Source organism: Corella eumyota, chromosome 2 (assembly GCF_963082875.1).
Source record: "Corella eumyota chromosome 2, kaCorEumy4.1, whole genome shotgun sequence".
Classification (NCBI taxonomy): Eukaryota; Metazoa; Chordata; class Ascidiacea; order Phlebobranchia; family Corellidae; genus Corella; species Corella eumyota.
In genome coordinates, this window is record NC_137491.1 from 21,031,616 (window position 1) to 21,046,880 (window position 15,265).

The 15,265-nt window shown below is 25.8% G+C and overlaps 4 protein-coding genes across 8 annotated transcripts; all 4 read left to right on the forward strand.

Annotated features, from left to right (window-relative positions):
• The first annotated feature begins 294 nt into the window (after positions 1 to 294).
• On the forward strand, positions 295 to 1,107 carry LOC145742672 (kelch-like protein 12). The gene is made up of 4 exons (XM_082560450.1): positions 295 to 356; positions 461 to 584; positions 697 to 850; positions 909 to 1,107. Exons 1-4 carry the CDS (start codon positions 295 to 297, stop codon positions 989 to 991), a joined length of 423 nt encoding a protein of 140 aa, XP_082416576.1. The 3' UTR covers positions 992 to 1,107.
• LOC145741892 (kelch-like protein 38) lies at positions 986 to 3,542 on the forward strand. Its single transcript, XM_082559570.1, has 9 exons — positions 986 to 1,125; positions 1,232 to 1,381; positions 1,513 to 1,597; positions 1,853 to 1,953; positions 2,061 to 2,241; positions 2,484 to 2,627; positions 2,824 to 2,985; positions 3,164 to 3,326; positions 3,394 to 3,542. The coding sequence occupies exons 2-9, from the start codon at positions 1,262 to 1,264 to the stop codon at positions 3,497 to 3,499; spliced, it is 1,062 nt and encodes a 353-aa protein (XP_082415696.1). The 5' UTR covers positions 986 to 1,125; positions 1,232 to 1,261; the 3' UTR covers positions 3,500 to 3,542.
• Positions 3,543 to 3,905: 363 nt separating this feature from the next.
• LOC145741888 (kelch-like protein 12) lies at positions 3,906 to 15,220 on the forward strand. Of its 5 annotated transcripts, XR_014280944.1 has the most exons (14): positions 7,575 to 7,676; positions 7,789 to 7,912; positions 8,026 to 8,179; positions 8,237 to 8,454; positions 8,537 to 8,686; positions 8,927 to 9,005; positions 9,185 to 9,282; positions 9,511 to 9,691; positions 9,804 to 9,947; positions 10,064 to 10,225; positions 10,404 to 10,563; positions 10,623 to 10,736; positions 11,238 to 11,340; positions 11,445 to 11,472. XR_014280944.1 is itself a non-coding variant. In XM_082559567.1 (12 exons), the coding sequence occupies exons 1-12, from the start codon at positions 3,976 to 3,978 to the stop codon at positions 14,557 to 14,559; spliced, it is 1,629 nt and encodes a 542-aa protein (XP_082415693.1). In that variant the 5' UTR covers positions 3,906 to 3,975; the 3' UTR covers positions 14,560 to 15,220. The 5 variants fall into 5 exon arrangements, 4 of the variants coding, with proteins under 4 accessions (XP_082415693.1, XP_082415691.1, XP_082415690.1 ...); XM_082559567.1 differs by lacking the exons at positions 7,575 to 7,676; positions 7,789 to 7,912; positions 8,026 to 8,179; ... (9 more) ...; positions 11,238 to 11,340; positions 11,445 to 11,472 and adding exons at positions 3,906 to 4,037; positions 4,148 to 4,271; positions 4,386 to 4,539; ... (7 more) ...; positions 14,230 to 14,386; positions 14,454 to 15,220; XM_082559565.1 differs by lacking the exons at positions 7,575 to 7,676; positions 7,789 to 7,912; positions 8,026 to 8,179; ... (6 more) ...; positions 10,064 to 10,225; positions 10,404 to 10,563 and adding exons at positions 11,706 to 12,134; positions 12,238 to 12,387; positions 12,519 to 12,597; ... (4 more) ...; positions 14,230 to 14,386; positions 14,454 to 15,220 and having other exon boundaries at positions 10,694 to 10,736; positions 11,445 to 11,568.
• Positions 5,765 to 7,266, forward strand: LOC145741894 (uncharacterized). Its single transcript, XM_082559572.1, has 5 exons — positions 5,765 to 5,888; positions 6,131 to 6,274; positions 6,471 to 6,632; positions 6,811 to 6,970; positions 7,038 to 7,266. The coding sequence occupies exons 1-5, from the start codon at positions 5,768 to 5,770 to the stop codon at positions 7,141 to 7,143; spliced, it is 693 nt and encodes a 230-aa protein (XP_082415698.1). The 5' UTR covers positions 5,765 to 5,767; the 3' UTR covers positions 7,144 to 7,266.
• Positions 15,221 to 15,265: the final 45 nt, after the last annotated feature.

Genomic DNA, 15,265 nt, shown 5'->3' on the forward strand with positions numbered 1-15,265 from the left:
ATTTTGTAAATTTTTAAATAACTGTTTAATTTTAGTTTAAAATTGACCACCAATGGTTATAATCTCTTAGTATTTTTTTTCTAATTGATTCTTTTAAAATATTATTTGCATTGAATTTATGTTTTTAAATTAGGACTATTTTATAAATTAAATGTGTCATCTTTTTCATTCATTAACATAATTTAATTTCTAATGTATTTATATTTTGCATCTCTAACCACTGTAGTTTTACTAACCATAATTTTGTTTTAAGGTTTTAGGTTTGTTGTTAATGTTGTTTAAATTTGTTTAAAAATGGTTCGAAGTCAAGAATTTAACAGTGGCCATACTGATAAAATATTTGAAGATTTAAACAGGTTTGTTAATTAAAAATCAGTTTTAATCAATGTAGAATGTAAAATTGTTTAATAAATTGTTTATAATATGTTTCTTAAAGATAATGAGTTGTTTTTTATGTCAGGGATAGAAAAGGAGACAAAGATTATTGTGATGTCATAATCAATGATGGAAAGAAGGAGCATTCTGCCCACAAAAACATTCTTGGATTTTTCTGTGTTTTCTTTGAAACAATGTTTACAACTGAGGTTAAATAAACATTTTAGGAATTTTATTTTAAAGCAACTTATACAATAAGGTTAATAAGTGTGTAACTTTTACAAAAATAAATAAGTTTTATAAGAAATCATGTTTTTACAGATGAGAGAGAAATACAATCCCATTGTAAAGATCCAAGGAATAAGCTTGGAAATTATGGAACTTATTTTAGATTATGCCTACACTGCCAAAATCCTGATAACTGAAGAAAATGTCTTTGAAATTATGGAAGCAGCAGATTATCTACAAATTAACAGTAAGATTGATATTTTTAATAGTTTTAACCTTGAAATTACAACGTATTATATATTTAGAACTTCGCAAGTTTTGTGGAAAATTTCTGCAAACCATTGTTGATGTTGAAAATTGTTTAACCATGCTGGCTTATTCTCAATGATACAACCTTGAAAACTTAAAGCAAAGAGCCCAGAAAATAATTGCTGATAATTTTGAAAAAGTGGCATCAAAGAAAGATTTTATCAAACTTTGTTTCGAGGACTTACTTTCTATACTAAAACTGAAAGAAAAAAGGCAAGAAAATTATTTTTTTGGTAGATTTTAAAATAACAAAGTTGAGTTACAAACCTAGCAAATTGATTTTTATATTTAAAATTCTTAATAATATGCACAACTTTAGGTTTCATCTGAGAAGATAACTTACAATGCGATGATGAATTGGATAAAACATGACAGCAATGAACGACAGAAACATGTCAACCAATTGTTTCAATCTCTTGATCTTGCTAAATTAGGCAGAGAATTTCTACAACAAGTTGTAATGAAAGAGGTCAGTTCAGTTATAAATATTGTATTGCAACTGACAGTACTCTATGTGTGTCGTGGAGTCGACCTTTCACATTGAGGATGAAGTTATTTTACAAAAAATAAAAATAACATTTTGTACAAACTTGTTTGTAGGATTTGATAATGAAATCTTTGGAGTGTAATCAAATACTTATCTCTGCTTTGGTTAATTTAGTTTCACCAAAAGAAAATGCTAAAGGTTGGTAATTATTAAAATAGGGTCATCTTAGCTTCATTTATGCTCAATAATGAAATTAAAATTGTCCTTGTTCTATGGACAGAGTCAAATTTTGTATAACAGTTTTTTTTGTTGATATAAAGAGTAAAAATATTTTTGATTAATTTTAAACTAGACAAATTGTTGCTTCAATTTTAATATAATTTAATTTATATATATATATCTTATATATCCTATAGACATAAATCTTATGTTTATATTCGGTTGATTATATAGATTTTGTAGCTTCAACAAAGTTACTTATTATGGGGGGAACTAACTTTGAAAAGGAAGCTATTTTGTTTAACACCATTACAAAAAAATGGACTGTTATGCCAGTAAGTTAGTTTTAAATATGTTAAATAACATTGAAGAATAAAACAGGGTCACAGTTAAAATAACATAATAAACTTATGTGTAGTTTGAATTTGTAATATAATTGTAGAAACTAAATGAAGAAAGGTGGAGGGCTTCATCTGCTGTTGTCAACAAACAAGTTTTCATCATGGGAGGGAAGGGTAAATCCTCTGTTGAGAGTTTAAAGTTAGATGAAGTTGAGCCACAATGGAAAATTGAAAGTCCAATGAAACAAGTTCGACGGTTTGCATTATCAGCTACTTTAAATGGTTGGTTTATGGACTTTTGCAATTTTAGGAAAAAGAAATTAAACTTGCACTTTAGAAATTTATTTAGTTTTGAAGTGGTATAGATTTTATTAACACAATTTGAGTCTAGAATAAATATTATATTTTAAGGTAAAAAAAATATACTTAAAAACTAAATAATGATTTTTTTTAATTAAAACCTCTTTAGTTTTGTAAGGTTATGTTTTGTAGTGTGTTTTAAATCTTGGTAATTATTGTTTTAGATTGTATTTACACAACTGGAGGCCACGATGAAAATAATCAAATTTTATCAAGTGGGGAATTCTTGGATGTGAGGACAAATAAAAGAGGAAATATTCCTGACATGATTGTTCCACGATGTGAACATGTATTGCTTGCTGCAAAAGGTAAACATACAAAATTTCATGTAAATTATTTCAATGTTTTTTCGACTGCAAAAATTTAGATTAACGATCAATAAAAAGATGTCAAACGATTTAATTAGATATTTAATTTTAATTAATTTGGTTTAGATTTAAAAAAACAGTGCGGTAAACAAATTATACAATAAAAACGGTAAAGACTCTAAATACTTATGTTTAGGTAAATTATTTGCAATCGGGGGATGGAATGATAAAGATAAAAGATTAAGTTCATCAGAATGTTTTGATTTTGATAAACAAAAGTGGTCTTTTATTTCTCCAATGAGTTATGATGTATATGCTCATGCAGCTGTAGTTTTAGATGATCACATATTTGTTACTGGTGAGTCAAATCTTTTTAAAGTAAATTTTTTTTGTAATTGTCTTTAACTTAAAATTTCTTTTTTAACAGAAACAATTATTAAACTTAATGGAAATAAAAATAAAATTATTATTTATTGAAATTTTTTTATATCCAAATCAAATTAAAATTTGAAAAATTTTAAACATATTTTTTTTAGGTGGACGTCGAGTTGGCATTGGTGTAGTTTCATCAGTGATCAAATACAACATTATTACTGATACATGGTCAGAAGTTGCACCCATGAACAAGGATCGACGTGGTCACTGTGCCTCAGTTGTAGATGGCAAGATTTATGTTGTGGGGGGCTTGGGTGAAGATGGGTAAGTTAAACTAAATATTTAGTTTGTAATAATTTATTAAACTCTGGTTTATTGTTTTATTATTTAGGGGTCCAGTTAATTCCATTGAAGTATTTGATCCCACAAACAACAAGTGGACAATCATTGCTGAAACAGAAAGGGAAATATTTGGTGCCACAATGGTTGCTGTTTAATACCAATATTTGTAATTGTGATGTCATAATGGTTAATTTAATATTTTTATACTATTAACAACCACATTTCAAATCCACTTTTAAAGTAATTTTGTTGCAGTTTTAAAACTTTATTTTGAATGGCTCTGGTTAATTTGTTAGTTTATATGTAATGATATTTGTGTATAATTTTATTTATCTATTTATATTGTATATTCTTATAAAAATTGTTTGGTTTTAGTTTAAAATTATAACAAATGTTTACAATTTCTGTATTTTTTCTAATTTTGTGTTTTAAAGTTTTATTTTCGTTGAATTTAATTTTTAAAATTTTTGCTTATTTTGTAGGCTTAATTTGTGTTTTTTTTCAATAACTTAATTGAATATGTATTTTACTGTTTATATTCTATGCAATTCTAATCACTGTAGTTTTACTAATTACAATTTTATTTCAAGGTTTTAGGTTTGTTGTTAATGTTGTATAATTTTGTTTAAAAATGGTTCGAAGTCAACAATTTAACAGTGGTCATACTGATAAAATATTTGAAAATTTAAACAGGTTCGTTAACTATAATCAATTTAATTTAATGTAAATTTAATATTGTTAAAAAAAACAATCATAACCGAAAAATAAGTTGCTTAAAGATATTTTATTGTTTTTTATGTCAGGGATAGAAAAGAAGACAAAGTTTATTGTGATGTCATAATCAATGATGGAAAGAAGGAGCATTCTGCTCACAAAAACATTCTTGGATTTTTCTGTGTTTTCTTTGGAACAATGTTTACAACTGAGGTAAAATAAAACATTTTAGGAAATTTTCATTTAAAGTAACTTATACAATAAGGGGATTAAATGTGTAACTTTTACAAAAATAAATAAGTTTTATAAGAAATCATGTTTTTACAGATGAGAGAGAAATACAATCCCATCGTAAAGATCCAAGGAATAAGCTCGGAAATTATGGAACTTATTTTAGATTATGCCTACACTGCAAAAATCCTGATAACCGAAGAAAATGTCTTCGAGATTATGGAAGCAGCAGATTATCTACAAATTAGAAGTAAGATTGATTTTTGTATAGTTTTAATCTTAAATTACAATGTATTATATATTTAGAACTTCGCAAGTTTTGTGGAGGATTTCTGCGAACCATGGTTGATGTTGAGAATTGTTTAACCATGCTGGCTTATTCTCAAAGATACAACCTTGAAATTTTAAAGAAAGGAGCCCAGAAAATGATTGCTGAGAATTTTGAAAAAGTTGCATCAAAGCAAGAATTCATCAAACTTTGTTTCGAGGATTTGTTTTCTATTCTGAAACTGAAACAAAAAAAGGTAGGTAGGATTTTTTTCTGTTGTTTTTAAAATAAATAAAGTTTTGTAATAAAATCATCAAATTGTTTTTCTATTTTAAATATTTAAATACTTACTAACTTTAGGTTTCATCTGAGCAGATAGTTTACAATGCGATGATGAATTGGATAAAACATGACAGCAATGAACGACAGAAACATGTCAACCAATTGTTTCAATCTCTTGATCTTCCTAAATTAAGCAGAGAATTTCTACAACAAGTTGTAATGAAAGAGGTCAGTTCAGTTATAAATATTGTATTGCAACTGACAGTATGAAGTTATTTTACAAAAAATAAAAATAACATTTTGTACAAACTTGTTTGTAGGATTTGATAATGAAATCTTTGGAGTGTAATCAAATACTTATCTCTGCTTTGGTTAATTTAGTTTCACCAAAAGAAAATGCTAAAGGTTGGTAATTATTAAAATAGGGTCATCTTAGCTTCATTTATGCTCAATAATGAAATTAAAATTGTCCTTGTTCTATGGACAGAGTCAAATTTTGTATAACAGTTTTTTTTGTTGATATAAAGAGTAAAAATATTTTTGATTAATTTTAAACTAGACAAATTGTTGCTTCAATTTTAATATAATTTAATTTATATATATATATCTTATATATCCTATAGACATAAATCTTATGTTTATATTCGGTTGATTATATAGATTTTGTAGCTTCAACAAAGTTACTTATTATGGGGGGAACTAACTTTGAAAAGGAAGCTATTTTGTTTAACACCATTACAAAAAAATGGACTGTTATGCCAGTAAGTTAGTTTTAAATATGTTAAATAACATTGAAGAATAAAACAGGGTCACAGTTAAAATAACATAATAAACTTATGTGTAGTTTGAATTTGTAATATAATTGTAGAAACTAAATGAAGAAAGGTGGAGGGCTTCATCTGCTGTTGTCAACAAACAAGTTTTCATCATGGGAGGGAAGGGTAAATCCTCTGTTGAGAGTTTAAAGTTAGATGAAGTTGAGCCACAATGGAAAATTGAAAGTCCAATGAAACAAGTTCGACGGTTTGCATTATCAGCTACTTTAAATGGTTGGTTTATGAACTTTTGCAATTTTAGGAAAAAGAAATTAAACTTGCACTTTAGAAATTTATTTAGTTTTGAAGTGGTATAGATTTTATTAACACAATTTGAGTCTAGAATAAATATTATATTTTAAGGTAAAAAAAATATACTTAAAAACTAAATAATGATTTTTTTTAATTAAAACCTCTTTGGTTTTGTAAGGTTTTGTTTTGTAGTGTGTTTTAAATCTTGGTAATTATTGTTTTAGATTGTATTTACACAACTGGAGGCCACGATGAAAATAATCAAATTTTATCAAGTGGGGAATTCTTGGATGTGAGGACAAATAAAAGAGGAAATATTCCTGACATGATTGTTCCACGATGTGAACATGTATTGCTTGCTGCAAAAGGTAAACATACAAAATTTCATGTAAATTATTTCAATGTTTTTTCGACTGCAAAAATTTAGATTAACGATCAATAAAAAGATGTCAAACGATTTAATTAGATATTTAATTTTAATTAATTTGGTTTAGATTTAAAAAAACAGTGCGGTAAACAAATTATACAATAAAAACGGTAAAGACTCTAAATACTTATGTTTAGGTAAATTATTTGCAATCGGGGGATGGAATGATAAAGATAAAAGATTAAGTTCATCAGAATGTTTTGATTTTGATAAACAAAAGTGGTCTTTTATTTCTCCAATGAGTTATGATGTATATGCTCATGCAGCTGTAGTTTTAGATGATCACATATTTGTTACTGGTGAGTCAAATCTTTTTAAAGTAAATTTTTTTTGTAATTGTCTTTAACTTAAAATTTCTTTTTTAACAGAAACAATTATTAAACTTAATGGAATTAAAAATAAAATTATTATTTATTGAAATTTTTTTATATCCAAATCAAATTAAAATTTGAAAAATTTTAAACATATTTTTTTTAGGTGGACGTCGAGTTGGCATTGGTGTAGTTTCATCAGTGATCAAATACAACATTATTACTGATACATGGTCAAAAGTTGCACCACTGAACAAGGCTCGATATGGTCACTGTGCCTCAGTTGTAGATGGCAAGATTTATGTTGTTGGGTGCTTGGATACAGGGTAAGTTAAACTAAATATTTAGTTTGTAATAATTTATTAAACTCTGGTTTATTGTTTTATTATTTAGGGGTCCAGTTAATTCCATTGAAGTATTTGATTTCACGAACAACAAGTGGACAATTATTGCTAAAGCAAAAAGGAAAATACATAGTGCAACAATGGTTGCTGTTTAATACCAATATTTGTAATTGTGATGTCAAAACGGTTAATTTAATATTTTTATACTATTAACAACCATATTTCAAATACACTTTTAAAGTAATTTTGTTGCAGTTTTAAAACTTTATTTTGAATGGCTCTGGTTAATTTGTTAGTTTATATGTAATGATATTTGTGTATAATTTTATTTATCTATTTATATTGTATATTCTTATAAAAATTGTTTGGTTTTAGTTTAAAATTATAACAAATGTTTACAATTTTTTTATTTTTTTTCATTTTTAGTTTTAAAGTTTTATTTTTATTGAATTTAATTTTTTAAATTTTTGCTTATTTTGTAGGCTTAATTTGTGTTTCTTTCAATAACTTAATTAAATGTTTCACTGTATATATTTTATGCAATTCTAATCACTATAGTTTTACTAATTACAATTTTGTTTCAAGGTTTTAAGTTTGTTGTTAATGTTGTATAAATTTGTTTAAAAATGGTTCGAAGTCAACAATTTAACAGTGGCCACACTGATAAAATATTTGAAGAGTTAAACAGGTTTGTTAACTACAACTAGTTTTAATTAATGTAGAATTTAAAATTGTTAAAAAAAAACAATCAAAACCGAAAAATAAGTTGCTTAAAGATAATTTATTGTTTTTTATGTCAGAGAAAGAAAAGGAGACAAAGTTTATTGTGATGTCATAATCAATGATGGTAAGAAGGAGCATTCTGCTTACAAAAACATTCTTGGATTTTTCTGTGTTTTCTTTGGAACAATGTTTACAACTGAGGTAAAATAAACATTTTAGGAATTTTAAATTTGAAGTAATTTATACAATAAGGTTATTAAATGTGTAACTTTTACAAAAATAAATAAGTTTTATAAGAAATCATGTATTTACAGATGAGAGAGAAATACAATCCCATTGTAAAGATCCAAGGAATAAGCTCGGAAATTATGAAACTTATTTTAGATTATGCCTACACTGCAAAAATCCTGATAACCGAAGAAAATGTCTTCGAGATTATGGAAGCAGCAGATTATCTACAGATTAACAGTAAGATTTATATTTTTATAGTTTTAACCTTAAAATTACAACGTATTATATATTTAGAACTTCGCAAGTTTTGTGGAGGATTTCTGCAAACCATTGTTGATGTTGAGAATTGTTTAACCATGCTGGCTTATTCTCAAAGATACAACCTTGAAAATTTAAAGCATTTAACCCAGAATTTGATATCTGAAAATTTCGAAAAACTTACGTCCAATCAAGAATTTTTAAAACTTTGTTTAGAGGATTTGCTTTTCATTTTAAAACTGAAAGAAAAAAGGGTAACTAAATAATATATTCTAAATTTATATTAACATAGTTTAAAGTTTACTTTTTTTATCCCTAAAAACTTAATATTTTCAGGTTTCATCTGAGCAGATAGTTTACAATGCGATGATGAATTGGATAAAACATGACAGCAATGAACGACAGAAACATGTTAACCAATTGTTTCAATCTCTTGATCTTCCTGAATTTAAAAGAGAATTTCTACAACAAGTTGTAATGGAAGAGGTCAGTTCAGTCATAAATACTTTATTGCAAGGTTATTTTATGAGCCTGTTTACTCGACACATAAAAAGTGCGAAAAAAAAGAAATGTAAAACAAGTGCATACAAAGATTTAAAATTTGTTAATGTAACTGATTTATAATTTATTTTAACATGCTTATGTGAAAAGAATTTATGTTAATATTAAAATAACTTTTGTTAATATTAAAATATATATATTTAATTGATAAATACTAGTTTGTAGGATTTAATAATGGAATCTTTGGAATGGAATCAACTATTTTTATCTACTTTGGTAAATTTTGTACCACCAGAAGATAGAGGTAAATGTTGTTAAATGCTTTTCTAGAAAGGCTTTCTTGTTTTACTACTTATAGGTTATCTATGTATACATATAGGTTTTTTAATTCAATTTTATTTTTTTTAAATAGGTACCAATGTGAAGTAAAAAATTGTTGCTGTTTTATTTTCTAGTTTAAATAGATATTAAATAATGTTGTAGTTGTAATTCCAACAAAGTTAATTATAATGGGAGGATTGGATAATAAGAAAGGTGTTGTTTTGTTTGACTCTGTTACGAAAAAATGGACTCAAATGCCAGTATGTTGGTTTTAAATTTCTTTTTTATTTATTTATTTTTTTTAAATTTGCCTTTTTCTAATAATTTTTTGCAATAAAAGGGTATTTAAGTTTAAAAAAGATTAATATTCAACTATTTAGTTCATTATGGTATCTTTTTTAGTATGCTTTGCTAGGTTAATTTTATGCTTAATAAATTACATTTTTTCTGTAACCTGAAATACATTAAGTTATGTTAACTATTTGCAGACTTTAATTGAAGAAAGATGGGGCGCTTCGTCATGTGCTTTTAAAAAACAAGTTTTTATCATGGGAGGGAATGATAAATCTTCGGTTGAGAGTATAAGGATAGATGAAGTAGATCCACTATGGAAAGTTGAACATCCGATGAATCAAGCTCGATGGAATGCATCCTCAGCTGTTTTAAATGGTTAAGTTACTATATATAGTATTTAACAGTATGCTTTTTACATCATTTAAAGTGTGTAGTGTGACTAAGTACAGAATTTAAACTTTGCTTTAAAAGATTTAAATTATTCTAGATTGTATTTACACAACTGGAGGCCAAGATGAAAAGAATTTAATTTTATCGAGTGGAGAATTTTTAATTTTAAGGACACATGGAAGAGGGGACATTCCTGACATGATTGTTCCACGATATCAACATGTACTACTTGCTGCAAAAGGTAAACAAATGTACAACTTTCTAATGTTGTATTTGTTTGTTTTTCATTCTACCCTTTTAATTTTTAAAGATTTAATTTAAGCAATATAAGTAAAAGATTAAATTTATTTTATTTAGATAAATTATATGCAATTGGAGGAATAAATAAAAAGGATGAAATTTTAAGCTTCTCAGAATGTTTTGATTTTCATGAACGAAAATTGTCTCTTATTTCTCCGATGAAATGGAGTGTACATAGCCATTCTGCTGTTGTGTTGAATGATTACATATATGTTACTGGTAGGTTTAAATTTAAAAATTTAATTAGCAAAAAAAAAATTTCTGAACATTTACAACTATAAATTTAATATAAAAAACATGGTTTTTTTATTTAAGTGTTTTGTAGTTTAAAACTTTACATCAAATGTATACATATAAATAAAATTGAAATTTTTTATAAAAAAATTGTTTTATTAAGGTGGAAACCAGTTTGTCATTGGTGTAGTTTCATCGGTGATTATGTATAATATTTTGACTGATTCTTGGTCATGGGTTGCTCCCATGAATGAGACTCGATATGGTCACTGTGCCTCAGTTGTAAATGGCAAGATTTGTGTTGTGGGGGGCAGAAATAAGAAGTAAGTTAAAAGTTTATTACTACAGTTTATTTAACTTATGTTTATTTTTTATTATTTAGGTGTGATACGGTAAATTCCATTGAAGTATTTGATCCTGTAAAAAAGTGGAAAATTGTTTCTAAAACAAAAAGAAAAATTTACCAAGCTACAATGGTTGTTGTTTAATATTCAAGGTTTTGTTTTTAATGTCGTAGCTTGTTAATTATTGTTTTTTTTAAATCACTTATTTTTGTTAAAAGTTGTTTGATTAAAGTACTTTTTTAAAGTTTTAATCAGTCTATTTGCTTTTTGATTTAAAAAAAATGCTTTTAATATCAATTTTTTAATGTTTTTGAAAAAATTAAAAACTTTGTCATTTAAAATTTTTTTTAGTTTAGTTATTTTATTTTAAATTTAGTTTGTAAGTTATAGTAAAAAAGGTTAGCTTCAAGTTTTTGTTTTCTAAGTGATTTAAATTTAATTTTTTATTGTAAGTAATTTAAACCGTTTGTTTTTTTAAAAAACGACTTTTGGTTTAATTGTACATTTTGCTTATGGTAAACGATATTTTTATGTTTTTAAGTTTACATCTATTGTTTTTATAAGTTCAAGCATGCAATGTTTTTACTTTTTTTATTTAAATATTAATCATATTCTAACCACTGTAGTTTTACCCATAATAATTTTGTTTCAAGGTTTTAGGTTTGTTTTTAATGTTATATAAAATTGTTTAAAAATGGTTCGAAGTCAAGAATTTAACAGTGGTCATACTGATAAAATATTTGAAGATTTAAACAGGTTTGTTAATTGAAAATCAGTTTTAATTGATGTAGTATGTAATATTGTTTAAAAAATTGTTTATAATATGTTTCTTAAAGATAATGAGTTGTTTTTTATGTCAGGGATAGAAAAGGAGACAAAGATTATTGTGATGTCATAATCAATGATGGAACAAAGAAGCATTCTGCTCACAAAAACATTCTCGGATTTTTTTGTGTTTTTTTTGGAACAATGTTTACAACTGAGGTAAAATAAAACATTTTTAAAACTTTTAATGACGAAAAGTTTATACAGTAAAGTAGTCAAATGTGTTTTATTTACAAAGTATAAATAAGTTTCAAGCAAATATATAAGTTTAGTCAACTTGATTTATGTTTTTACAGATGAGAGAGAAATACAATCCCATTGTAAAGATTCAAGGAATAAGCTCGCAAATTATGGAACTTATTTTAGATTATGCCTACACTGCAAAAATCCTGATAACTAAAGAAAATGTCTTTGAGATTATGGAAGCAGCGGATTATCTACAAATTAACAGTAAGATTGATAATATTATAGTTTTAACCTTAAAATTGCAACGTATTATATATTTAGAACTTCGCAAGTTTTGTGGAGGATTTCTGCAAACCATTGTTGATGTTGAAAATTGTTTAACCATGCTGGCTTATTCTCAAAGATACAACCTTGAAAACTTAAAGCAAGGAGCCCAGAAAATGATTGCTAAGAATTTTGAAAAAGTTGCATCAAAGCAAGAATTTATCAAACTTTGTTTTGAAGTTGTGATTTCTATTCTAAAATTAAAAGAAAAAAAGGCAAGAAATATATTTTTTTAGTTTTTAAAGTAAATAAAGTTCTGCAATAACGTTAACAAATTAAATTTTATATTTTAAATCTTTAAATAAATACCAACTTCAGGTTTCATCTGAGAAGATTATTTACAATGCGATGATGAATTGGATAAAACATGACAGCAATGAACGACAGAAACATGTCAACCAATTGTTTCAATCTCTTGATCTTGTTAAATTAGGCAGAGAATTTCTACAACAAGTTGTTATGAAAGAGGTCAGTTCAGTTATTAATATTGTATTGCAACTGACAGTACTCTATGTGTGTCGTGGAGTCGACCTTTCACATTGAGGATAAAGTTATTTTACAAAAAAAAAAAATAACATTTTGTACAAACTTTTTTGCAGGATTTGATAATGAAATCTTTGGAGTGTTCTCATTTAATTATCTCTGCTTTGATTAGTTTTGCCCCACCAGAAAAAAAAGGTCAACTAATATTTATTTATAAAACTTTAGTTAAATTTTTTTGTGGATAAATGAATAATATTAAATCTAACTTTATAAGATTTATGATTTTAATTTTGATTATATGTACCATAAACTAGAAAAAAATTGTTTTATTTAAAAGGTAAACCAAACTGTTTAATTATTCTACCTAAATGTATTTTTTTATTTCATTTTTTTTAATTACCATTTTTTTAACATTTAAATTGCAGATCCAGCAAAGTTACTTATTATGGGAGGGGGTTGGTATGAAAAGGAAGCTATTTTGTTTAACACTGTTACCCAACAATGGACTTCAATGCCAGTATGTTAGTTTTAAATATATTGGATTGTATTTTAATTGAAGAGTCTAAATTTTTTATAATTTTTTTGTGCTAACAGTTGTTGTTTTAAACAGGGGGATTAGTTTAAGTTGTAAATATTTAATAAAATTGCTAATATTTCTATTTTAAATTAGGTAAAAGTATATTTTTTAAATTTATTTAATGTGAAATAGTAATAAAAAGTATATTTGCAGGAATTAAATGAAGAAAGGTTGGGAGCTTCATCTGCTGTTGTCAACAAACAAGTTTTCATCATGGGAGGGCAGGGTAAATCCTCTGTTGAGAGTTTAAAGTTAGATGAAGTAGATTCACAATGGAAAGTTGAACCTCCAATGAAACAAGTTCGGTGGTTTGCATCATCAGCTGTTATAAATGGTTGGTTTATAAACTTTTCTATTTTTAAGAAAAAGGAATGAAACTTGTATTTTTGAAATTTATTTAGTTTTGAAGTGGTATAGATTTTATTAACACAATTTGAGTCTAGAATAAATATTATATTTTAAAGTGAAAAATAAAATGTGCTTAAAAACGAAATTAATGATCTTTTTAAATAAAAATCTTTTAGTTTTTTAAGGGTTTTGTTTTGTGGAGTATTTTAAATCTTAGTAATTATTTTTCTAGATTGTATTTACACAACTGGAGGCCAGGATGAAAATAATCAATTTTTATCAAGTGGGGAATTCTTGGATGTGAGGACAAATAAAAGAGGAAATATTCCTGACATGATTGTTCCACGTAAAGCCCATGTATTGCTTGCTGTAAAAGGTAAACATACAAATTTCATGTAAATTATTTCAATGTTTTTTCGACTGCAAAAATTTAGATTAACGATCAATAAAAAGATGTCAAACGATTGAATTAGATATTTAATTTTAATTAATTTACTTAAGATTTAAAAAAACAGTGCGGTAAACAAATTATACAATAAAAACAGTAAAGACTCTAAATATTTATGTTCAGGTAAATTATTTGCAATCGGGGGACGGAATGATGAAGATGAAAGTTTAAGTTCATCAGAATGTTTTGATTTTGATGAACAAAAGTGGTCTCTTCTTTCTCCAATGAATCATGGTGTAAATAATCATGCAGCTGTAGTTTTAAATGATTACGTATTTGTTACTGGTGTGTCAAGATTTTTTAAATTTTTTTTGTAATCGTCCTTAACTTAAAATTTATTTTTTAACAGAAACAATTATCAAATTTAATAAAAACAAAAAATATTTTTACTTTTTGAAATTTTTTGTATCTAAATCAAATAAAAATTTAAAAACTTTAAACATATTTTTTCTAGGTGGATACCTAAAAGACATTGGTGCAGTTTCATCAGTGATCAAATACAACATTATTACTGATACATGGTCAAAAGTTGCACTAATGAACAACGCTCGATGGGGTCACTGTGCCTCAGTTGTAGATGGCAAGATTTATGTTGTTGGGGGCAGGAATAAGTAAGTTAAACTAAATATTTAGTTTGTAATAATTTATTAAACTCTGGTTTATTGTTTTATTATTTAGAGGTTCGGTTAAGTCCATTGAAGTATTTGATCCCATGAACAACAAGTGGACAATCATTGCCGAAACAAGAAGGGAAATAAATGCAGCAACAATGGTTGTTGTTTAATGCCAATATTTATATTTGTGATGTCATAATGGATAATTTAATATTTTAATACTTTTTCAACCACGTAACAAGTACGCACTCATAAAATTATATTAAATTATTTTTATTGATTATTTAACTAATATAACCTTAAAAATACATAACATGATATCTGTATATAATTTTATAGATTTTTTTTTCATATAATTTAAAAAATTCGTGTGATTTTGGTTCAAAATTATTACCGATGTTTGTAACTACTTTGTAATTTAGTCTTTTGAATTTTTGATTTTAATTGAATTTATGTTATTTTGGTAAATTTCATAGGTTTAATTTGTGTTACTTTCCATGATTTATTTTTAAAAAATATGATGTTTGCAATAATTCATTAAACTTGTCCGCTTAGTTAATTATTTTAAAGAATTCAATCCTGGGGAAAATGAATGGACATTGGGTGCTGGAATAGAAAGAAATATAAGTGATGCAAAAATGGGGGTTGTTTGATTATATTGATGTGGTTTATTCAAATTACAAAAACACTCCGAAACGAATTCGCAATTTTTTTTTTATTTTTAGTTTATATTGTATTATTTTTATTTACAGTATATTTAATTAACATTAGCCTATATTGTAATTACCACTACACTACTATTGTATATGCAATTAAAGCTTTTATGAATATAATCGCAGTTAGTTTGTCTTATTTTTAGAGTAAATTTTTAAAATA